This window comes from Mytilus edulis, chromosome 6 (genome assembly GCF_963676685.1).
Source record: "Mytilus edulis chromosome 6, xbMytEdul2.2, whole genome shotgun sequence".
NCBI lineage: Eukaryota > Metazoa > Mollusca > Bivalvia > Mytilida > Mytilidae > Mytilus > Mytilus edulis.
In genome coordinates this window covers 70,506,078-70,532,369 of record NC_092349.1, presented here as the reverse complement: position 1 = coordinate 70,532,369, position 26,292 = coordinate 70,506,078, and the positions used below count along the sequence as shown (strand labels likewise).

Below are 26,292 nucleotides of genomic sequence, written 5' to 3'. Positions count from 1 at the left end.
TTTATTTGTATGCTGACTGTGCATGTTTTGTCTTTGTACCAGTTTGTTAATTTTCAAACGTGACATCAACGGCTCAGATATCATATGTGACCAACTTTTCTTGTTAAATAAATCTAATAAAGTTTGCTGCACACTTGGCTAGCTGATCAAATAATAATATGGTGTTTTCGTTTTTTATGAACTAGCTTAAGTGTTGTGGTTTAAGGATTTTATACTATATGTTTGGTTGAATGAGGAACGAATAAAAACATAAAAAATATTAATTTCTCTTCTCACAATTACACATGCTTCCACTTCTCATTAAAACAATAATAAAAAAAACATAAACCAATAATACTTTATCTATAGACCACTTTCAAGTTATGTCCTTCACAGGAAAAGGTCAGCAATTATGTGTGACTTTATGGCATCATGTACCAGATAAAGGGGATCGCCCGTATCCCTGAACTCTAAAAGTTCATCAGGAGTCTTTGTGATCATCAATATGCAGGATAAACTATTGAATAACAATTCCTTAATGACAGCAGTGCTGATTATCAATTGCAAGAATTAAACTTGCTGAAAGATTCGTGCAATAAAGCATCATATTTTTTCTACCGCTCGCTCAACATGGGGAGGAAGTGACGATGCCCCTAAATGCACAAATGTTGTTCACTAAAACAAAAGTTTTTGACAGAAATGCAACTAACTCGAAAGTGGTCTATCAAATTATTAATAAATATTACAATTAACAGTATTAAAATATAAATATATTTAGTAAAAACTTTAATCAATTCAATTATGTTGATGATGCATCCTCTCTAAATAGGAGGTAGAAAGCAACCTCTCTAAAAAGGAGGTAGAAAGCAACCTCTCTAAAAAGGAGGTAGAAAGTTGTTCATTGACTTGAATATTTGAATGATAATTTATCTTCTGTATGCCTTCATCTTTATTCCAGTCTGTGACCTCATAACCAATGTTTCATATTTCTCCACTTTGTGGGTAGGGTCTAATTCTAATGAGTATCTGAAAGTACAAAAACATACATTTAGGAGATGACTGTATTGTATTTTAAGCTCCCATGACAACAGTTGGTGATTTGAAATTAAGTTTACTGTTGAAGCATTAGTGGAGTCAGTAAAAGGGTATTTGCAACCATCAGATCACCAACTGATGCTGTCTGGGCTTAAAATACAATATTATTATCTCCCATCTAATGAAACTGACAGAAAACAACGTCAAATCATACATCTAAAATTTTTCATACGTCCTCAGCATTTGCGCATATGTTTTCATAGCATCAATTGTGAATTGATGCCATGAGAGTTGGTGAAGTTCTCCAATCAAAATAAACATTACAAATGATGTTGCATAAGAATGCTTCTTAAAGTACTAAAAATGATACTGTAAAACAGAAATTTTTGTGGTTGATTTAATTTCGTTTATTTGTGGAAAGAATATATTCACGAAATTAAAACCCCTACGAAAAATTTAACCTTCACATAATGTCAGTTCCATTTATTTGAAACCACAAAAAATTAAATTCCCCTGAAATCTTATATAGAGACAAAACCATGAAATTTTAACCCCACAAAAATTAATGTTTCTACAGTACAAATCAGATATAAATCCTATAAATGACATTGCTATTGTTTCAAAGAAGACCATGATGAAAGACAATATCTTTTGCAAAGCTGAGATCTTTCTTACAACAATTTTAATAGTTGAACACATAATCTCTCTTCAGTTTAAAGTATTTTAATTCCTTAAGTCTGAACAATGACCCCTGTATTAAAATAACATAAAAATTCTTCAAATAAATTTCAATTTATTTGTATTCAAAATCAATTATGGAATATATTTAGTATTTTTCAAGAAAAACATTGTTACTTATGATTCCTGCAAAGAACATTAAACATTCTTCAAATAATTTCAATTTATTTATATTCATGAGCAATTATGGAGTATATTTTCATATTTTCAAGATAAAACACTGAGATACCACAATGGTATAAGGTGGTCTAGTACAATGTTAAGATGCATCTTGAAATTAGTGTTATGGTATGGTTAAGTATTGGAGGCACGTTAATATGAACATTACAATAAGTGGACACTTCTCACAGGCCAGCACATGAGGATAACTATAAGTTGTTGGTACTTGTAATGTGTAAAGGGGAGATAATCGAACAAATTATTACTTCCGTTTATTCGAAACCACGAAATTAAATTCCGCTGAAACCTTATATAGAGATAAAACCACAAAGTTTTAACCCCACAAAAATTAATGTTTCTACAGTATAAATAAGATACAAATACTATAAATGACATTGCTATTGTTTAAAAGAAGACCATGATGAAAGACAATACTTTTTGCAATGTTGAGATCTTTCTTGCAACAATTTTAATAGTTAAAAACATAATCTCTCGTAGTTAAGACTGACCAATAACTCCTGTATTAAAATAACATAAAATTCTTGAATTTAATTTTAATTAATTTCTATTCATAAGCAATTATGGAGTATATTTGGTATTTTTCAAGATGAAACAATATAACCAATGATTCCTGCAAATAACATTAAACATTTTTCAAATAAAATTCAATTTATTTATATTCATAATCAATTATGGAGTACATTTTCATATTTTTCTAGATAAATCAGCCAGATACCACAATGGTATAAGGTGGTCTAGTACAATGTTAAGATGCATCTTGAAATTAGTGTTATGGTATGGTTAAGTATTGGAGGCACATTAATATGAACATTATAATAAGTGGACACTTCTCACAGGCCAGCACATGATGATAAATATAAGTTGTTGGTACTTGTAATGTGTTAAGGGGAGATAATCACGATAAATATAAGTTGTTGGTACTTGTAATGTGCAAAGGGGAGATATTGAACATTTATCACGTTCATTTCAAGATAATGTTGTTGTATGTCATTCTTTACAATCTATTTATTCAAATTATCTACCATCAGCAGTTAAATATTTCTTAAATTAATAATCGGTTAAGCAATAGCGGTACTCATTTTTAATTTGAAGCACATCGTTATAATTTTATCACTAACAAATCATTGCTATCACCAAAACAACTTAGTATTTTACAATTAAAGGGGCAGGATTTTTCAAGTTTGAACATCTGTCTATCATATATTTCTACTTTATTACCTTATAAATTATAAAAATGTGCCTGATTTATGTTCAGATATCGTCAGATTTAACCATAAGAATTCAACGTAATGTTCTATAAATTTGTAAACACCTTTTTTTAACACATTTTTTTCTCAGTTATTTGGCAAGGTTTATTAGTGCATTTAGTTAAACACCTGATTTTTTTAAACTTAAAAAAAAGTATCTAAAATGCTGAGACCAAAACATATTGTGGACTAACCTTCTAAATATTTTGGCAAGAACTGTTTTCATTTCATGTAGAGCAAACTGTTGTCCAATACAGTTTCTGAAAAAGAAAAAGAAAAAAAACATAAAGCAATAATCATTTGTTAAAAAAAAGTACTGTGTTTCTCAGCTGGTATAACAAGATTGAATGCCTTGCCATGCCAGAACAAAGGGACAAATCTCAACAAGCACTAGGCTATTTTCTATAAAGAGTTGCAATTGAATAACTTCATGGTTTACTTACCAAAAAGATAAACCCATATAATTTTTTAAGGGGTCAAAAGGACTATTTGAAAATCAATTTTATCAAACATTGAGTACATGTAAACCTTGTTGTTACGAGTGACAATCATTTAAAAAAAAACAAATGTGGCATAAAAAGTATAAAAAAGTGAAAAAACAATTGTCACATATTTAATTTAATAGAATACATAATTAAATCAACTTTAAATCCAAAACTCAGGCAAATGAATTTAGTCCCTGACTTTTTTTTTTAAATTGTCTCATAATGGACCTTATATTCAAGAAGCAAAAGCTATACAAGGAATGTAACTTATAAAAGCATTTGAAGTTCTATGGTTGCTATCTAAAAATCAGAGATGTGCAATTAATACAAGATCAAGCATTTGAAGGTTTCAAGTTGGTTCAACTAAATACCCATCTTTTACCTGAGACAAGGAGTCTATAAGAACTATACAAAGACCGTATATTTCCTGACTTTTCATTTACACCGAAAGACTTATGATTTTTACACCATTTTTACACCACCCAGAGTAAAATGTACATTTCCTGATAAAACTTAAATATTTAAAGGCCATTTTCATTTGAAGTCAATCTAGAAATGTTCTCCAAATGCTGTTATTAATTACTTCAGCTGTAATCAATGGTAACCTCAAAATCCTTGAAGGCAGCATAAAATGATTTATGGATTAATACATAATAAATTTGTGGGTTAATAAGTTGTAACTGGTGTTAAAATGTTATATAAAACACATTTATATGCCATACTTCAAAATAATTTTCAACTTTTGATGAGCAAAGGTGTAAAAAATAGCAAACGTTTCTTGTTGAAAACACACTTTGTTGAAGAATCGTAGAAAATAAAAGAATTAAAACCAAGCATGCCATATGTTTTAAAGTATTAAAATTGTGAAGATATGTTAGTTATAAAATTTAAGTAGTTATAACAACTGGTTACAAATTTGTCTAATTTTATTACCCAAAAGCAATTCCAACTTAATTAACTGCTAAAAAGTTATGATTTGTCAGGTGTAAGCTCTATCAAAAGGTTAAAAAATACATTTTGCCTAAGCTAAAAGGAAATACAGCATACTGTAAATTTAGAAATTATTGAGAGGCTTTTGTAATAGGGAATAATGTGACTTGGTGAGCAGAGGTGGATTAAGGGGGTGGCCAAGGGGGGCCATGCCCCCTTTTGTGGGAAAATTTTGGTTGGTTATATAGGGAATCACTGAAGCGTGACAGATGTGGGCCCACATTCTGACACATATATTTGAATGCAGATTTTTCTGAAATCCCAATGATTTATAGTCAATTTTCACCCATTCTGTAGAAATTGCACTAATAAATGCCCACAATTATTTCTGGATCTACAGTTATCTATAATAATCCTGCTTCTAACAAATGTACACATACATGTAGATAGTGAAAGTCATGTCAAACTTTCTGTTTATTACTTTGACTATGTTATTCAATATCTTTTATATCTGACCGGAACCTAGATGGCCTAGTGGTCTTAGTATTTCATCTACAGCGATCACTAGCCTGTCAACTCCGAAGTTGTGAATTTAAACCTTGTGTTAATGGTGAGGTGTGTTTGACCAAAATTCTTATTGACAAGGATATCCAGTTTTTCTTCTAAAAAGTTGGTTATCCTCTAATGCTTCTTCCAACAATAATAAAATGCTCCACAGGGCACAGCTTGATACGACCGCAGAGGTCAAACTCTGAACAATTGGGGCCAGTATGGACACAACGTTCAAGCTTGATACAGCTCTGCATTTGGATTGTGATTAAATATTTGACACAGCATAGGTTTCTTACACAGAATGAATGTGGACTAATGAACCTAAAAAAATAAAATTTACCTATAATGGTCCAATATCCAAAATCTAAATATTTTTAATTTTTGTGGTCGTATAAAAACAGGTCACCATAGCCAAGATAGCTGAAAATGATGTTAAACACCCACAATCTATCTATAATCTGTACCAACAAAAAGGTCAATGAAACTCTTAAAAGTATCTTGGGTATGCATCTAGTGGTAAAGTATATCTCTTGTCTTTAATTGCATTGGTAACCTCTTGCTTGTATGTTAATATTACTTTTATTATGATGTTGTGGATGTTTTTGACAGAAAAAAAACCTTATAATTACTTCTATTCTAAACAATGTAGATATGTGGGAGTATTACAGCATCCTACATAAAATTGAGAACGGACATGGGGAATGTGTTGAAGAGACAACAACCTTACCAAAGAGCATGCATAAGATACCTCTAACCAGTAACTTTACAAAAACTAAAAAAAAGAAAAAGAAGGAAAGCACATGTAGGGCATACAAATATCAATGAGACAGCAATCTCATGACAATAAAATGACTTTGTTAAATTTAATAAGACTGTCAATGGCTTATATATAAATATTGATGACATGATCTGACAATGAGTTTATTTTTAGATTCTAAGGTTTTATATTGAATGCAAGAAGTTGAAAGACCTAAAAAAAAATGTGCAAGACTGATTTCAAAAATGTTAGTACTGCTATCTTACATACTAATGACTAGTGACAATGTGAACAATTTGAAATTTGTTTTTGGTTTGCAAATTTAAAGGGCCAAAAAAGTGTGGGCCCATATCATCAGCCTCTCCTTGAAAATGTCAGTACACAAATGTCAATGTTTTACCATGACCCATTATCACTTGAACATGGGAGTGCAAACATCTGGCTGCATATTCCTAATGTTGTTTAAAACAATAATGTGAAACTAAATCATTTTTAATGTATCCTAAATACAGTGGCAGGTGTTTGTAATTTGAGATTTACATCCATTTAAGATCAAACTTTTTTAAATTAAAAAATTCTGCAATTGTTTTGCTATAGTGAAAAAATTTCAACAGGATAGGTGCCACGAAAATCAAAATTATTATGCTTCATACTGTAAATTGAATTCGTTTCAAAGAGTCTATAAATTTTCTGATTTCTTTGCCTGGTGAACTCTTTGGCCTTACCTGTATGTGGGGTTTAGTTTTCATGCTTTTCTACTCCTTAATTTCTGATCTTCCTTTGAGATGATTTTAATGCAAGGGGATATTTTGCTATTTTACCTTAATCACAGAACTAGCAAACACAACCCTGTAATTAAAACTTCAAACTTTATACCGTAGATTGCACATTTAAAAATCCTTTTCTCATATAGATCCCTCTATGTTACAGCTTCAACACTTGCATAGACATCAACCAGCTCATCATCAAGAATCCATGGTTCTAGCTTACAACCCTTGAGTTGATATGCTATTGATCTCTGAAGATAAACAACTAATACAGCCCCCTTTTGGTAAATATTAAAAATAAATTAACAAATGTTACCTTGGACCTGCTGAGAATGGTATAAAAGCATATGCATCTCTTTTCTCTACATTCTCTGGTGAAAATCTTTCTGGGATGAAGTCCTAAAAATAACGTAAAATATCTTGTACAGTTGCTAGATTATACAATAAACTTAAGTTTGTGAGAATGAGTGATAATTGTCAACAGGCATATACATATCTTGACTAATACAATTATTTTTTGATTGCTGTCCATTTTATCAACCCAGTACAATATGATTAAAATTGAGAATAGAAATAAGGAATGTGTCAAAGAGCTGTGGTCGAAAAGACAACAATGCCACAAATGTGACTTAGAAAACTTTTTTATTTGGACATGTACTGATTTATAATTTGGACTGATTTCAATTGGAATTTGGTCCACAACTGTTACAAATGAAAAGCACTTTGCTTTTTAATAAATATTGCAGGGTGCAACTCAGTCCAACCTAATAACATTGCAGACATATGTTGTAAGGGAGATAACTCAAACATTATATGCAATAATTATTATTTTTTTCAAATAAATACACATAACTAATAAATATATGCTTTAACATGTTAAATTTAATGGATGCATCATTATTTGATCGACCTTGATTGAATATCTGTTTCACAGATGATGAATGATATGCTACAATTGACTTAACCACAGTTTGTCTTGGAATGTGATATACCAAATATGACTCAACACTGGCTTTGTACTTACATAAACAACATGACGGGTGTCACTTTTGGAACAGCATCTGCTTACCCTTTCAGAGCACATGAGGTCAGCTCTGGGATTTGGTGGGATTTATGTTGATCAGTCTTAATGTTGTTTTGTACACAGTTGTGAGTCTTTTTGTCAATTTTGTTGTCTGCCGCGTGGCATTATTAGTTTGATTTTGAGTTTGATTATCCCATTAGTATCTTTTGCTGATTTTACCATGTCAATGTAAAATCAAATGTCTTACAAAGGTTTTATATTTTTTCAAACTACAGAAAATTGTCCTCAATTCTTTTATCTACTTTTTGAGTCCTTTTCTCATAACGATTTTTTCAATACTTATCATGAACAAGACAAGGATGAAAAACAACTTTTACAGGGCACTGTACTACCTTTTACAATGACAAAAAAATCATACCATAAAGTAAGCTATAATAGGCCATCACTTGACAAAATCACTCAGCACTATCCTTAATCTACTCTACATTTTCAATCTCCAACCAAAACCTACCATAGAATTTGGCCAGACAAGGGGATTATGATGACAGTTATACAACATAATACTGATTTGTGTCCCTGCAGGTGCCTCATGTCCATCTAACTCCATAGGTTCTGTCAATTCTCTCTGAATAAAAGGTACAGGGGTGTGTAACCTCATGGCTTCCTTCAAGCACATAGTAGTGTATTGCAGCTTTGGTAGGTCTTCCCTGTAAATAAATTGATAAATTGTCCATAACTTGTAGTGAATTTGCTAGCACTTGTCATTTTTGCCAAATTGTGAAATAAAATTTCAAAATGACTTAGGAGTATGTCTGATAATTTTTTTATGAATATTAGATTTTATGAATACAGTTAGAGAAAAAAAACACTATAAAATTCAACAAATTCTAATTGCATACAGATCTCATAAGAATACAAAATATGGTAAAATAATAAAAATTCCCCTTTACTAGAATATTTTATGTTCACCATATAAGACCTATTGTAGTGACATCAGCAATTCTGCATTTCAGTGCTTGATATTTTTCATGACCAAGCCTCGTCAGAGGGGGCATTAAGAGTTACCATTGTCCATTCAAAATTTAGTTTCGGATCTCTAACTTTAGTTTGCCTCAACCAATTATTATGAAACTTATACACAAGGCTAATCAACATGCATGAAACACAGATCAAGTTCAGTTTTGGGTTGCATCACTTCGAATTCTTGAGTTATGCTCCTTTATAACATAATATGCAAGGGGGTCATCATCTGTCCCATGAACTATTTTTACATTTATTCATGTCTTATCATTTAACTAATCCAGATAAATATATCCCAAAATAGTTAATGTTATATATTGACTTAAGTTGTCTCATTGCCAATCATACTACATCTTCTTTTTTTATGTCTAAATAATTAGCTGGAATGACCATTTTAACTAACCATAGAATTTCATCTGAATCCCTTCCCTTTAGAACCTCATCTACTTCAGCCTGTAATTTCTTCTGTATCTCTGGATGTTCTGCCAGGGAATATAAGGCCCATGACAGAGCACTGGCGGTTGTGTCATGCCCTATTTCAAAGAATGATATTAGATGATACATGCTGTATAGAAAGAAAACTAGATTCAAATGGAATAAAGACTCTCTCAAATAAGTGCAATCAATTTTAAAAATAAAGAAAAATGAAATCTTCTTTATAATCTAAAATTATACTATCTACTAAGGAGGAAATAGCCTGATGCAAACGTTTTGTTGGCACAAGCTATTTCTGTTACATAAATAAATTTAGAAAACTTTCACATTCTTTTCTGTGGATTGGTAAAAAATATGGACCATAATTTGCTATTGGGCTCCGTTTCCTATAACTATAGAAAAGTGATAAAATGTGAATTACTGTAAGAAAAGTTGTAACTACATCTAAAGATGCCATTATTTTTATCAACATACAAGTGTATGCTACTCTTCCCTAGAAAAAAAATTGAAATATACGAATTTCAAAGATTCTACAAACGTATTTTTGTGTCGTTTCTCGCGTTACTTTTTGCTTCCGAAGAGCATAACGCTGACTGATTTATAGATAATCGTCACCGGCAAATTCGTAACTTTTGCTTTCAAATAACAAAGAACATCGACCAATAAGAATAGTGAGAAGAAAATGCCGAGAACTATAAGTATTTATGTAGCAGATGTAAGAACAGTGGCCTGATTTTTGTGTCCGATTTCGTAACGCAACTTTTAGATGATGTAATCTGCTTTGTTGTACTAGAATTCTTAAAAACAATATGCAAATATGAACTCTCGCGAGATGTTCAAACAGGTAAATCAGAGATGATTTACATTCTTGTTTTGATCTTCGTAATAATTATGTAAGAAAATGACGTTATCGTTATGCGTTACATTTTTACACGAAACAGAAGTCCAGTTATTTATTAAAATTGTTTTTGTCCTTAAGTTCTAATCATTTCCGGTCATACGTGAAACATGTGACTAACATGTGATCACGCCATTACAGCCGGACATACGATATACTAGTTCTAAACATTGTTTTTGTTTCCAACGGGATGTTAGCAAACATAATCTGTAGACTTGTTTCGACTTGTTTAAAAAAGGAAAATACAATTTTCAAAGAGATTGCGCTGGGGGTCTTTTATTTTTCCTATGTGCATAATGTTACATACGATCTTGTGTGAAAATAAATGCCCAATGACTTGACAAAATCGATTTCAGATTTGACCGACGTTTAAACACACTACGTTTCCCAATAACGATGTAAAGGGTCCTTGGAAAATTCAATCGAAATTACGTCTCTTATCATGGTGCCGATGTTCGTTGGATTGATTTTGCTTCAGCAGTAAATATTACTGGATATTTTAGGTGAATAAAGATAATTAAATGAAAAATGCATGTTAATATACCGTTACACTTGGAATGTACAAAGTTGGTAACTTTGTCACAATTTTTAATTATTTTTTTTTATTCATGTTCTGCAAACACTTTTCAGAAACGCAATAAACTTGTCAAAGAAAAAGTAAACTTTTACCAGGCATGACTTGAAAGGAAGTACTTTATTGATTTTAGCCCACTAAAGTAGGTTAAAATGTGGAAACCATGTAGATGGTGTACAGGTCACAAATATCACATGGTGCCTATTTTAAAGATTTTAATTCCAAGTTAAAAGTTTTTTTCTTTACTGGATTTAAAGAATTTTACATTGCCAATGATTTGGAATAAATTTTATATAACTGGAATTTCAAAACCAAATATAAATATATTTTTTTGGCCAAAACATCAAGATACAACGATTATGGTATCCTGTATCAATGAAGAAAATATGGAAAATTCTGAATAAATTGTACTAATTGTTTTCAAAACAAGCACATATTTAGGAGTTTTATAATACTGTTACATTTAAGATGGATTTTAAGAAAAAGTATACTGTTCAGATTATTTTAAGCAGATTTTGCAATAAAATAAAACTAAAAAAATGCTTTCGGTTTCTTATGGTTTCCTGTCACGTTTAAAAAAAAACTTTAATATAACATTGAAAATAGATTTTAAATATTAACATGAAGCAAGTAACACTAGTAATGGTGTTTATTTATGCCTTTTGAATTATATTGTGCAAAATAAAGAAAATAAAGATTGGTTTCCTGTTAGGTTTCCTGTCACGTAAACGGTGAATCAAAATGTATTAATTTTTTCTCGAAAAACTCAATTGTTCCATTCATACTATTCTTACACCAACACAACCCACAAAATAAAAGTTAAAATTTTAGAACTTATAAAAAAGGATACAAAAAGAAACCAAAGGCCGAATACCAAATTATGGTCCATATGTTCTTTCTGTGGGTGTGCTTTGAAGGGAAGCAGCAAATACAGTTTTAATGTTTTTGGAATGACTGAGACATGGATCAAAAACAATGCCAATAACACACTGTGTTACCCTGAGATGATCATGGTGGTTAAGGTGGTACCCAACACTTTCACTAAAATTAATTTGGCTCGTTTTATTTTCATAAAATTTTGTCAAAGTATTTACTTTGACACTTTAACAAAAATATAAAAATTAAATTTTTTTTGGACCAACTGTTTTGTCAGAAAAATTACACTGGTTATATAGCAATTTGACAACCACCAATTTTGATAATTGAGAAGCTTAATATTCCTTTTACAACACAACGTAATTAAAACATTTAGCTGACTTTACAGAATTATCTCCCTGTAGTGTCAGGTAACACCTTAATAGAACAAAGATATCTTCCTGACCCAATGCAAATTAAATATCAATACAAATATAAGTGCTGAATCAACTTAGAATTAGTTTTGTTTATTGCAATGCTGGCTGTCAGATAAAAATATCCTTGTTTGATTTCAAAATTACAAATATTTCAACTCTTGAATATTCAAAAAAATATTTGCCACTGAAATAAAGTTAACTTTAACCATAAAATGAATAGATACTTCTATGTTTAATTTTTAAACTAAAACCTTATGTATTAGATAAACCTTGAGAGAGTTAGACTGAAAGGGTTTACCGGTATCTAATTTACACCAAGATATTCTGTCAATGCAGAACAATATATTCTAATAATTTAGGAGAGGGATATTTTAGCTAGTTTATTATATGTTACTGATTGATATTGAAAAGCATGATAAACATAGAATATTCAATTTCATTCAATGTCCAAATTTTAAAATAATACCTTCAAACAGAAATGTATCAGCTTCATTTCTGATTTCTAAATCTGTCAATCCTTGATTATTTTCATCTCTAGCTGATATAAGTATGTCCAAAAAATCTAAGCTCTTCTTCTGAGAATATCCTTTAGCTTCTTTTTTCTGAAAAAAAAGATAAAAAGTTCATGACATTGTTCATATATTAGTTGGTGTTGACCGCAACTTTCATCAATCTTGGCTTTTTCTTATATTCCTGGAAAAAAATAAGATAGCCCTGACAAAAACACTGACTTTCAGCGGTAAAATGACATTATTTGTTAATCAAGATTGAAAAACCAAATGGCATGGGTTCAAGCTCACATCCTCATAGTTGACAGACTGCCGATGACATACTTTGACCACTTGACCACCAAAAATCTCTAGAATTTGCTATTGATAAACATGTATAAACAACAAGCAAATCACAATTAAATTTCATTGAATTGTAAATGATTATCACCTTTGTTAACATATAAAAATCGGTAATCCTTAGCAAACACAAATGTCGATTCAGGTTTCACAATTTAAAATGAACGGAGAAATCTGTATACCAGGGAGCAATAACACAAGACCACAAAACAGTGGGTAAGTAAAACTTGGATCTGAGTCCCATGGAGCATAAATCCTTCTTGTGGATATGATTTAAATTTTGTTAAAAAGAGTGTACCTGTTTCTCAGGATTCAGTTCCATCAACAGATTTCGGATCAGGATACAGGTAGTGATTGTAATTACTCAAAGTGTAGTTATTTTTCAGTACCAGAGTTAATCTTTATAGCCTATGAATCTTTATTAAGTTCCATATTTAAAGTATAATGAATCATTTCTAATCTACATTAAGAATAACAAAATCATTTCTTTTTAAGTAAACTTAAATTCACTTCCACAGTAAATAATTAAGACATACACAGGGCTTTCAGCGGCTGTATTCACAACAGATCAGAAACGGTTAACGAACTTTCAATTTTTTTATTTTTTTTTGTAAATTTTTATTGTAGTATTAAAGCATTCTTTTAACATGTTTATGACATACTTTTTCTGTTTATAGGAATAAAATACATACTATAGCTTTTCTCCTTTTTGCAATTATATCCTCTGCTACTTTATGAACAAAGTCACAATGTTTCTTGAACTTTCTACCATCTGGGGTCAACAGATATATGAGGTCATTGTGAAGCCATGGTTTCCTGAAACAAGATTTATAGAATATAAATTAATAATTTTCTACATTGTCATCCAGGCTAGACTGCCTATAACTTTTAGTCTTTTAAGTTGAACTTTAAACACTGGGTACCTCAATTTGAAATATGCGGAAGAATCAAAATAACGGGGAATAATTGATCAAAAGTTTGTAGGTTGCGTAGGTAAAATCTGGATGAGATTCCCTCGGAGCATAATTCCTCTGTTGAGTTCAGATCCAGATTTTAAAATTAGCAATCGTCACAATTTTTTCATTAATTGCCTCTCAGAATTCCAATACGTTCACAATTGTGGATCGCAATACTCTGAATGTTTTTCACAAAATTCAGAATTTGGTATTCACCAACAATCTTCTTTCTCCAATACTTTAAATTTTCATGGAAAACATGAAACATTTTAAGATTATATATACATAGTAACAGAAGCCCTGCCTGTTGGGTGTTCACTAGATAAAAAAATTAATTAAAACAAATTCACAAAGGATGATTCAGGTAAAGTATGATCCATATTTAGATGTGAGAAACAAGAAATTAAACCAGTACTCACAAAAATCTTTCTGTGACCAGTTCTACAAGTTCATGTACAGCAACAACATAAGGATGGTTTTCCCTAAAATACAACAAGTGTAAAGACGACTACATTAATATTGTAATAAATGAAAAAAATAAAAATTACAGCAGTGAAATGAGCGTTGATAAAAGTTGTGAATTAATTCAACAAAAACAATCAAAGATCTTTCATTAAAACCTGATTGGCCAAATGACAAAAACAACATTAAAATAGGACATACAGCAACCACTGGTGAGGTTATTAACTTAAGGCAAGCACATGAGAATGAGGCAGATTTTAAAATATATTTCTGGATCTCAACAGTCCACCTTTTAATTAACCTTAAGGGCATCTATACAGTTTTGATCCTGTATATACAGTTTGATGAAGATTTCCATATAGGCTATTTTTTGCCTGATTAAATCAAATATGTAATAAAAAATATACCTCCATGTGCTACTTTTTGAGTTAAATGAGGTCGAAATTTTGTATATTTGCTCAAAATTCGGATTTGTGGCCGTATTTTTCCTTTCGAAAGAAAGAAAGACATAACTTTTTTGTTTTAAAAGATAAACACAAATTGTTTTTTGTTAAATAATTTGTAATATCTGTATTTTATAAGTATTCTAAAAATTTATGCATTTTTTATTCAGAAATAACTCATATTTATCAAATGGTCATGAATTGAGAAAAAAACGTAATTTTTTGTTGTACATTTATCAAAATTAAAAAAATTGCACTATTTACAGTTTTATATAATAATGAAACAAAATGTCGTTTTAAAAAAAAGGGGTCCATGCACTCGTTTTCAAATTAAATCATTTTGAATGATAAAAAACAGTCAAAAATGCATCTTTTCCCGATATGTCACATTTTGACGTCGCGAAAATAACATTTTACGTTAGCAACGTCATTACCTCCCCTGTAACTGTATCGTATGCCCTTAATCAGTAGCTATAGATTAACAAAACAAACATACAAGAGCATCCAAAAAAGACAGTACAATAACTCTTTACTCAGTTTGTTTTATATTTTATCACTGAAACATATTTCAAAATTTCATTGCTCATTCATACCTTGAATTAATTTTGCTCAAATAATGTTATCCATGATAAAAATTACTTTATAGCTAGTTAACATTTTCTGCCATAAAGATGTTACTCTTTAAATGGTTCTGAGACTTTTCATCTTACAAGAGGTACATGCATTACCCTGTGTTAACTTACTATGTGATCTGACATAAAGATGTTACCCTTTAAATGGTACTGAAACTTTTTATCTTACTTAGAGGTGCATACATACCCTGTTGTCTGACAATCAATTTCATAAGCAAAAGCTGACTGTAACATGGTATCTAATGTAAACATACTGATGTTAGAAAACACCTCAAATATCTCACCAGTCTCAGCATAATTCTCAAGTTTTGTCTGAAATGTTAAAATAATTATCAGAACAGCAAAATAACAAGATATGCTAACCCTTCCTAAGAACCTAAAATCACTCTCAAATTGGTTGTTTATATATGGATTAAAACTTAAATTAAGATATTAAATTTTGTGTTTGCTGTTCACATATATCTGTTTGGTGTCCATTAAACGGTATTGCACCTTTTAATTTGTTTCAATCGTGTACAACCTTATGTTTTGAGTTTCTTATTTCCCTTGTATAACATAACATACATGGCACGAGATGCCATACGGTCACATGTAATATCTTTTTATAGGTATATTCTAACTGGATTTAAGAGTTTAAAACACGGGTAAACTTCTGTTGCCTTTTTATATAGCAGTTTCTATTTGGTACCAATAATGTATGTATGGCATATATATCTAGACAAACAGAGTTTCAATAGTTGAAGAATTTGATTTTTGTTATATCTTGGTTGATGTTGCTATATTTATGAATTTGTCAATTTTTTCAGTTCTTGAATATACATGACCTAATTTATCAATATTAGCATAAAATGTATTCCCATAATTCTGAAGCTCTTTTTTTGTGAATATTTGGTCAATATAGTATTCTTTTTAATATGCACAATATGTCATCAATAACACATATATGATAACAAAAAAATGGAAATCTAATTTTTCAAATACCAGCAATATATCTGAAGTCTTGTTCATAATCAATTGGTAATTTTTAAGAACATCAAAGTGGAAAGCTGGCGTAAGCAGACGACGATTCCTCTTCCATTTGCCTCCATTAGCAACCAATAACCCTGTCCCAATCCATGGCTCTATCAGTCTGTAAGCATTATGGGACTTTGGCTCTGTAAACATTTATGATAAAATAAAAGTTACTATCATGTTCCAATATAAAGGATTTAGAGTAAATTGTGTTTATTAATTTAGAACTTAAACTAGAGGCTCTAAAGAGCCTGTGTCGCTCACCTTGGTCTATGTGCATATTAAACAAAGGAGTCACAAATGGATTCATGACAAAATTGTATTTTGGTGATGGTGATGTGTTTGAAGTTCTTACTTTACTGAACATTCTTGCTTCTTACAATTATATCTATAATGAACTTTGCCCATTAGTAACAGAGAAAAATATTTGGTAAAAATTTACATAAATTTACCAAATTAATGAAAATTGTTAAAAATTGACTATAAAGGGCAATAACTCCTAAAGGGGTCAATTGACCATTTAGGTCATGTGGACTTATTTGTAGATCTTACTTTGATGAACATTATCGCTGTTTACAGTTTATCGCTATCTATAATAGTATTCAAGATAATAACCAAAAACAGCAAAATTTCTTTAAAAATTACCAATTGGAGGGCAGCAACCCAACAACCGGTTGTCCAATTCATTTGAATATTTCAGGGCAGATATATATTGACTTGATTAACAATTTAACTCCTTGTCAGATTTCCTCTAAATGATTTGGTTTCAGAGTTATAAGCAAAAAACTACATTTTACCCCTGTTCTATTTTTAGCCGTGGTGGCCATCTTGGTTGGATGGCCAGGTCATCGGACACATTTTTCAAACAAGGTACCTCAAAGATAATTGTGGTTAAGTTTGAATTAATTTGGCCTAGTAGTTTCAGAGGAGAAGATTTTGTAAAAGATAACTAAGATTTACGAAAAATGGTTAAAAATTGACTATAAAGGGCAATAACTCCTAAAGGGGTCAACTGACCATTTCGGTCATGTTGACTTATTTGTAAATCTAACTTTGCTGAACATTATTGCTGTTTACAGTTTATCTATAATAATATTCAAGATAATAACCAAAAACGGCAAAATTTCCTCAAAATTACCAATTCAGGGGCAGCAACCCAACAACAGGTTGACCGATTCATCTGAAAATTTCAGGGCAGATAGATCTTGACCTGATAAACATTTTTACCCCACATCAGATTTCCTCTAAATGCTTTGGTTTTTTAGTTATAAGCCAAAACCTGCATTTTACCCCTATGTTCTATTTTTAGCCGTGGCGGCCATCTTGGTTGGTTGACCGGGTCACGTCACACATTTTTTAAACTAGATACCCCAAAGATGATTGTGGCCAAGTTTGGATTAATTTGGCCCAGTAGTTTCAGAGGAGAAGATTTTTGTAAAAGATTACTTAGATTTATGAAAAATGGTTAAAAATTGACTATAAAGGGCAATAACTCCTAAAGGGATCAACTGACCATTTCGGTCATGTTGACTTATTTGTAAATCTAACTTTGCCAAACATTATTGCTGTTTACAGTTTATCTCTATCTATAATAATATTCAAGATAATAACCAAAAACAGCAAAATTTCCTCAAAATTACCAATTCAGGGGCAGGAACCCAACAACGGGTTGACCGATTCATCTGAAAATTTCAGGGCAGATAGATCTTGACCTGATAAACATAATTACCCCAGGTCAGATTTCCTCTAAATGCTTTGGTTTTTGAGTTATAAGCCAAAAACTGCATTTTACCCCTATGTTCTATTTTTAGCCGTGGCGGCCATCTTGGTTGGTTGACCGGGTCACGCCACACATTTTTTAAACTAGATACCCCAATGATGATTGTGGCCAAGTTTGGTTCAATTTGGCCCAGTAGTTACAGAGGAGAAGATTTTTGTAAAAGTTAACGACGACGGACGACGACGGACGACAGACGACGGACGACGACGACGGACGCCGGACGCAAAGTGATGGGAAAAGCTCACTTGGCCCTTCGGGCCAGGTGAGCTAAAAAACATATGGTATTTTTTGTTAATTACTTTACTTAACAAACATAAAAATGCATCTTTGATTGCATGCTTGCTGTCACCTTGATGATTGACCGCCATACTTTTTTTCATGCATCACATGATCCCTAACTGCAATTGGTAACAGGTAAATCATTTTTATTCAAGGACAGACTTTTACCAATACCACATCTTTTGCTGATGTGTGTTGTTAATATGTTAAAGTGTTTCATGAGTAACATTGATTAAATTATTGTTTGTCCAGTGGCAAATATTACATGCATGTATAAGCAAGAACAAATGATCAATAAATATAATAAATAAAGGAAGTGAAGACTAGTAGATGTTGTTGTCTTTTTATAGTTTGTAATTAACCCAATAGATAAGGTTCTATAAGCATGATAAGTATGGGTTTGGGTAGACAGGGGAACTAGAGGCTCTAAAGAGCCTGTGTCGCTCACCTTGGTCTATGTGCATATTAAACAAAGGACACAAATGGATTCATGACAAAATTGTATTTTGGTGATGGTGATGTGTTTGAAGTTCTTACTTTACTGAACATTCTTGCTTCTTACAATTATATCTATAATGAACTTTGCCCATTAGTAACAGAGAAAAATATTTGGTAAAAATTTACATAAATTTACCAAATTAATGAAAATTGTTAAAAATTGACTATAAAGGGCAATAACTCCTTAAGGGGTCAATTGACCATTTAGGTCATGTGGACTTATTTGTAGATCTTACTTTGATGAACATTATTGCTGTTTACAGTTTATCGCTATCTATAATAGTATTCAAGATAATAACCAAAAACAGCAAAATTTCTTTAAAAATTACCAATTGGAGGGCAGCAACCCAACAACCGGTTGTCCAATTCATTTGAATATTTCAGGGCAGATATATATTGACTTGATTAACAATTTAACTCCTTGTCAGATTTCCTCTAAATAATTTGGGTTTCAGAGTTGTAAGCAAAAAACTACATTTTACCCCTGTTCTATTTTTAGCCGTGGTGGCCATCTTGGTTGGATGGCCAGGTCATCGGACACATTTTTCAAACAAGGTACCTCAAAGATGATTGTGGCCAAGTTTGAATTAATTTGGCCCAGTAGTTTCACAGGAGAAGATTTTTGTAAAAGATAACTAAGATTTACGAAAAATGGTTAAAAATTGACTATAAAGGGCAATAACTCCTAAAGGGGTCAACTGACCATTTCGGTCATGTTGACTTATTTGTAAATCTTATTTTGATGAACATTATTGCTGTTTACAGTTTATCTCTATCTATAATAATATTCAAGATAATAACCAAAAACGGCAAAAATTTCCTCAAAATTACCAATTCAGGGGCAGCAACCCAACAACAGGTTGACCGATTCATCTGAAAATTTCAGGGCAAATAGATCTTGACCTGATAAACATTTTTACTCCATGTCAGATTTCCTCTAAATGTTTTGGTTTTTGAGTTATAAGCCAAAAACTGCATTTTACCCCTATGTTCTATTTTTAGCCGTGGCGGCCATCTTGGTTGGTTGACCGGGTCACGCCACACATTTTTTAAACTAGATACCCCAAAGATGATTGTGGCCAACTTTGGATTAATTTGACCCATTAGTTTCAGAGGAGAAGATTTTTGTAAAAGATTACTTAGATTTATGAAAAATGGTTAAAAATTGACTATAAAGGGCAATAACTCCTTAAGGGGTCAACTGACCATTTTGGTCATGTTGACTTATTTGTAAATCTAACTTTGCTGAACATTATTGCTTATACAGTTTATCTCTATCTATAATAATATTCAAGATAATAACCAAAAACGGCAAAAATTTCCTCAAAATTACCAATTCAGGGGCAGCAACCCAACAACGGGTTGACCGATTCATCTGAAAATTTCAGGGCAAATAGATCTTGACCTGATAAACATTTTTACTCCATGTCAGATTTCCTCTAAATGTTTTGGTTTTTGAGTTATAAGCCAAAAACTGCATTTTACCCCTATGTTCTATTTTTAGCCGTGGCGGCCATCTTGGTTGGTTGACCGGGTCACGCCACACATTTTTTAAACTAGATACCCCAAAGATGATTGTGGCCAACTTTGGATTAATTTGACCCATTAGTTTCAGAGGAGAAGATTTTTGTAAAAGATTACTTAGATTTATGAAAAATGGTTAAAAATTGACTATAAAGGGCAATAACTCCTTAAGGGGTCAACTGACCATTTTGGTCATGTTGACTTATTTGTAAATCTAACTTTGCTGAACATTATTGCTTATACAGTTTATCTCTATCTATAATAATATTCAAGATAATAACCAAAAACGGCAAAAATTTCCTCAAAATTACCAATTCAGGGGCAGCAACCCAACAACAGGTTGACCGATTCATCTGAAAATTTCAGGGCAGATAGATCTTGACCTGATAAACATTTTCACCCCATCAGATTTCCTCTAAATGCTTTGGTTTTTGAGTAATAAGCCAAAAACTGCATTTTACCCCTATGTTCTATTTTTAGCCGTGGCGGCCATCTTGGTTGGTTGACCGGGTCACGCCACACATTTTTTAAACTAGATACCCCAAAGATGATTGTGGCCAAGTTTGGAATAATTTGGCCCAGTAGTTTCAGAGGAGAAGATTTTTGTAAAAGATTACTTATATTTATGAAAAATGGTTAAAAATTGACTATAAAGGGCAATAACTCCTAAAGGGGTCAACTGACCATTTCGGTCATGTTGACTTATTTGTAAATCTAACTTTGCCGAACATTATTGCTGTTTACAGTTTATCTCTATCTATAATAATATTCAAGATAATAACCCAAAACAGCAAAATTTCCTCAAAATGACCAATTCAGGGGCAGCAACCCAACAACGGGTTGACCGATTCATCTGAAAATTTCAGGGCAGATAGATCTTGACCTGATAAACATATTTACCCCCATGTCAGATTTCCTCTAGATGCTTTGGTTTTTGAGTTATAAGCCAAAAACTGCATTTTACCCCTATGTTCTATTTTTAGCCGTGGCGGCCATCTTGGTTGGTTGACCGGGTCACGCCACACATTTTTTAAACTAGATACCCCAATGATGATTGTGGCCAAGTTTGGTTCAATTTGGCCCAGCAGTTTCAGAGGAGAAGATTTTTGTAAAAGTTAACGACGACGGACGATGGACGACGGACGACGACGGACGCCGGACGCAAAGTGATGGGAAAAGCTCACTTGGCCCTTCGGGCCAGGTGAGCTAAAAAGGCAGTGAAATTGGACAGCCACTGGGAATTTATTCACTAGAAGGATTGAAACATACCTGATGATTTCAAGACAATTTTGGTAGTTTCTGGATGGTATACAAATAGCATTGGCAAAAAGGGTCCTAACCAACCACGAGACACTTTTGGAAATAATCCAGTCTGTTCTCTCTGGAACTTGAGCCCTTCATCGTTAATACCTGGGAACTATAAATAGATAGTAAATTTAGTAATATTTACCCGAAGATTTTAGAACTAATTTAGTTGTATCAGGATGATATATACAGATCAGTGGAATAAATGGTCCAAGCCAAAATCTAGATGCCCATGGAAATTCTGCCACCCATTCTTTAGTCCACTGCAAACCTGCCTCGTTCGGACCTGGATACTAAAATATGATAATTTAAGCTCAATAGAATATATATGTGCATGTACTAAATGTTTGTACGACATACATGTAGTTGAATCAAATAATTATTCAGGCACATGTTCAGTTGAATATGGGACAATTAACTATAAACTGAAAATTTGGACTATCATTGGAAAGAAAAAAAAAAGACTTCAGATGATTTTAACATGTTCATGAGAATCATGTTTACACTAGCAATTTTAATCATCCATATTGTAAGTTTGTTTTTCATCAATTGGTCTAAAGTCCAGTTGCAAATATTTCATGCATTATTGAATGAGAACATGTTGATAAAATATGAGATGTGCTAGGCTGACACACATGTCATGAACAAGATTATTATCATACTAGTTTACAAGGTTTAAAATTCACCGTTACAGCTGGAAGGAAGACATATCACTCTACTAGGACAAATATAGAATTTTGACTCGACGACCAAAAAGACTTGCTATTAATCATTGATGCCAAATGCTGGTCAAAAGAGAAGAAAATACTTAGTTTCAAGTCTTTGATCTAATCATGCTAATCAGGTAATGGATCAAACCAAAATCTCACAGTAAACCAGACAGACAATACATTGGCATGTTGATGTGTTATCCTATGAGGTACAATGTATACAAATGTTTGGTAAGAAGTATTTCCAGGGTGTACTTTTTTAGTACATGTACCTTTAGCATATTTAGTGTTGGTTTGTTCATCTTATTCATCTTTCAAATTTACCAGTAAATTGATTAATGAAGAGGTTGGAGATTGCTGTTTTAGAAAAACATCTCTCTATTTAAGAAAGATATACATGATATACATTGATATATGATTATCTCTGTTGAATTCATTTATAATCTTTCATCAATATTCTTAAGAACAATATGTTGCCCATGAAATAATTTTTGTTCAACTTTCTCTGAAGATTTTACTGATATTTCTTTAATTTTGTGGTTTTGTAGGTAATTTTTAATAATTTAAGAGGTAATGGTGTGACAAAAAAACATCCTCATAAAATTAAATCCCATATTCCACTTAAGAGTATACGATACAGTTTTGATCAAATATTGAAATTTTGCTGAAAATTTGCATATCAGCTATTTTTTGCCTGATTAAATCAAATATGTAATAAAAAATAAACCTGAAGTTCATGTGCTACTTTTTGAGTAAAATGAGGTCTAAATTTTATATATTTGCTCAAAAGGATTTGTGAACGTATTTTTCCTTTGACAGAAATACATAACTTTTTTTGTTTTAAAAGATAAACACAAGCTGTTTTTTGTCAAATTATCTTATATAAACATCCTTTAAATTTGTGCATTTTTTTTTTTTAAGTCACTCATATTTATCAAATGTTCACAAATGTAGAAAAAAACATCATTTTTTTATGTATATTTATCAAATTTAAAATAATTGCACTATCGACGAAAATTGGCACACCCAATCTTCTTACGTAATCAAACCAAATGGCATTTTAAAAAAGAGGGGTCCATGCGTAACTCGTTTTCAAGTTAAATAAGTTTGAATGATAAAAATCAGTCAAAAACAGAATCTTTTCCCGATAAGTCATAGTTTGACGTCGCAAAAATAACAATTTACATTACCTCCCCTGTAACTGAATCGTATGCCCTTAAATAATGTGTCCATTCCCACATCAAGATATAAATAAATTCTAAATTCTGTACGATTTAAATTGCTATTCCAGAATTCTTGCAAAATAAAATGGCTCAATTCCCATGTCTTTACAAAGGTCCTTCATTTGTTACGCAGCGGAGGTAACTGCATGACGCCTAGTCCAAATAATTATGACGTCTTGAAAGGCTATTATAATTTTTTCTTTGACGCAAGGCGTCAAAGAAAAAATTATAATAGCTAGCCTTTCAAGACGTCATAATTATTTGGACTACATGACGCCCCTCTGCCTAGCATGCCTAGTGTAAAAATGCTAGGAATAAGTATAAATTAATGTATAGATATAGGTATCTGATCAGAAAAATCATTGCAATGGCAAATTTTCATCAAGTTTATTACTACTTAATAAGTTACAAACTTCTTTCAGGTTTCCCCAAATCAAATGAGCCGGTCTTCCTGGAAAACTTTCTATCATTTTGTTTCTTTTTGATGTCCACAAAAACCATTCTGAAAACTTAGTAGCCAAGTAGTAAATAGAAAACAAAATGACGGATGACACTATCAACGTGAAAACTATCGCCATTTTGACTGTCAATTAATAGTTTGGGTCATCAATCCATTTCTAATCTGCTATCAACAGTGATCAAAAAGTAAACAAACAGCACATGAGTGCTTTCGGATAGCTCAGGAACGAGGAGTTCCGATCAACACTTCCGGTCATTTTGTAAACACATGAAAGAATAAAAATTAGGGCCTCGAAAACCAGAAAATGCCGTTAAAATGTAGATGAATTGATAAAAAACGAGAAGACAAATGGAATTTATGGTATGAGATCAGTAAATGATAACAGACGGTACACGTTTTTTTTTTCAGTTCAATAAATAATTTTCAAACAGGAAAAAGTTCTAAAAAGAGACAAAATGCACACAAAACATGGATTTCTACTGTTTTAGTCACTTCGACTCATAGTCAAATCGGCACCAGTTATAGTCAATTCTGCACTTAGTCAAATTGGGACCTGTAGTAGTATTTCTGTTGTGTACAGGGAGTGGTTCTGGATACAGTGTATGGGGTACTTCAAATTAAACTCCAGACAGAAAAACGATTTACAATCATATATATAAAGAAAGTAAATATGTATTCAATACAATTATCAATATTTAATATGAGTGTAACGGAGGGGTTTGGTGACGACACCTCCCGGGACGTGTAGTGGCCTGTACTTTGCCCCTATTCGACCAGCGTGATACCTGATATCAGATAATGGCTGAACAGCAGACAAAAAATCAAATGAAACTATAGTTTATTCACAAATGTACAATAATACATAATTTCATGCTTGCATCACAGCTGAAGATTGACCAATCAGATAATTAGATTGTGTTTATCTATTTGAATATAGGAGTTGAAGCGGTGGCAAATCCTCGGGTTTTACCATATATAGGTACACAAACTTAAAACTCAATTTAATTTTTGTTGAATCATTAAAATTAAATTTAAGATCGTTTTTTCAAATCTCCTTATCATATTAGACATGTGTTTTAAAAATCTTTGTGATATCTTTTACCATTTGGTTTTAAATTGGAACTAAAAATTGTTTTTTCCCATAGAGTTTGAGGTAAAATTCAGAGAATTTCACCTCCTAGAAATTAAAAGTGCCAGGATGTTCGAAAATATGTATTGCATGTATTAAACAAAGTCAATGGAGTTCAAAAATAGAGTAATATCAAATGTAAAATGAAAATAAAGTGTTCCGAGAGTTAGTCTTAAACGTAAATTAAAATAGCTTCGTGTTGTGTATTTAAAGTAGTGAAATTGCACCAAAAAGGGGTGATTAACTCTGGCGAACTGCACTGACGAGGTGACTAACTCTAGACTCAAGTAGACTGATACAGTCCGTCGAGTATTTGGAGGCCTGTGTAAGGCAGACTCCGACTGAATATCAAATGATATTCTAAACTTGTCATTAATCAGGCTAACTTTAACAGAAAAGGTACTGAAGAAAAGTTGAATAAATATATTCTTAAAACATTATAAAAACATCAAAAGTTAAATACTAAAACAGTAGAATTAACATTCTTTACTTTTATCATACTATTTTTAAATCAAATTTAACTTAAAATAAACATTTAAATACTAAATAATTAATCTGTCCAAATTAAGGGAATTAATCAGGCACATCAACATGATCAAAGCACATCTATTACAATGAGGCAGGCATAACCTGTGAATGGGGACAAAGTCTGTATACATTATTTTTTTTATTCAAACATATTGATAAAAGAAACGGAAATACTGAAACATTCCCGATTTTGGTTCTGTTGTTAGGGATTTAGCTGTGACGTTCTTTAAGTTATGACATCATATTCAAAGTAGACAAAAGAAACGCTTTCATCAAGTAACGTTTTTTTCATATCAAACAATTATTAAAAATGAATTTGTATTGAGTTCCAATCTTATATTTTACTAGACCATGTAGACTGATAAATATATATTTTATTCAAAGTCTCATGCAAACAAGAAAAAAAAAGTTAATGATTTTATAGCTATAAATACGTTACCATCATAAATTCTGAGTGTAACCCCAATTGCGTCATAGGTCAGATGGAAAATCCCAACTAAAAATAAACATACTCTCACTGGTCCGGACATATACCCCTGTTTGAAATGGTTTGCCCATATTCTTCCATTCAATTTCCATCTGCGACATCGG

The 26,292-nt window shown here is 31.7% G+C and overlaps 2 protein-coding genes across 5 annotated transcripts in view; one reads left to right on the top strand and one right to left on the bottom strand.

The window, feature by feature from the left end:
- Nucleotides 1-24,316, bottom strand: LOC139528277 (ultra-long-chain fatty acid omega-hydroxylase-like). 3 transcript variants are annotated; one of them, XR_011665562.1, is made up of 13 exons: nt 23,998-24,273; nt 21,616-21,763; nt 16,236-16,408; nt 15,442-15,566; nt 14,137-14,199; nt 13,454-13,577; nt 12,380-12,515; nt 9,118-9,247; nt 8,206-8,401; nt 6,987-7,069; nt 3,374-3,439; nt 851-1,005; nt 1-796 (listed from the first exon to the last, which is right to left on the bottom strand). XR_011665562.1 is itself a non-coding variant. In XM_071324184.1 (12 exons), exons 1-12 carry the CDS (start codon nt 24,160-24,162, stop codon nt 906-908), a joined length of 1,509 nt encoding a protein of 502 aa, XP_071180285.1. In that variant the 5' UTR covers nt 24,163-24,316; the 3' UTR covers nt 1-905. The 3 variants fall into 3 exon arrangements, 2 of the variants coding, with proteins under 2 accessions (XP_071180285.1, XP_071180284.1); XM_071324184.1 differs by lacking the exon at nt 21,616-21,763 and adding an exon at nt 21,797-21,944 and having other exon boundaries at nt 1-1,005; nt 23,998-24,316; XM_071324183.1 differs by having other exon boundaries at nt 1-1,005; nt 23,998-24,289.
- The window catches only part of LOC139528268 (leucine-zipper-like transcriptional regulator 1), a 29,909-nt gene continuing 27,904 nt past the window's right edge, over nt 24,288-26,292 (top strand). Inside the window, exon 1 of one of the 2 annotated variants that reach the window (XM_071324168.1) lies at nt 24,288-24,404. The gene's annotated coding sequence lies outside the window, so the exon portion shown is untranslated. Of the gene's footprint in view, nt 24,433-26,292 lie in introns of both variants that reach the window. The other variant, XM_071324169.1, reaches the window with a different exon arrangement.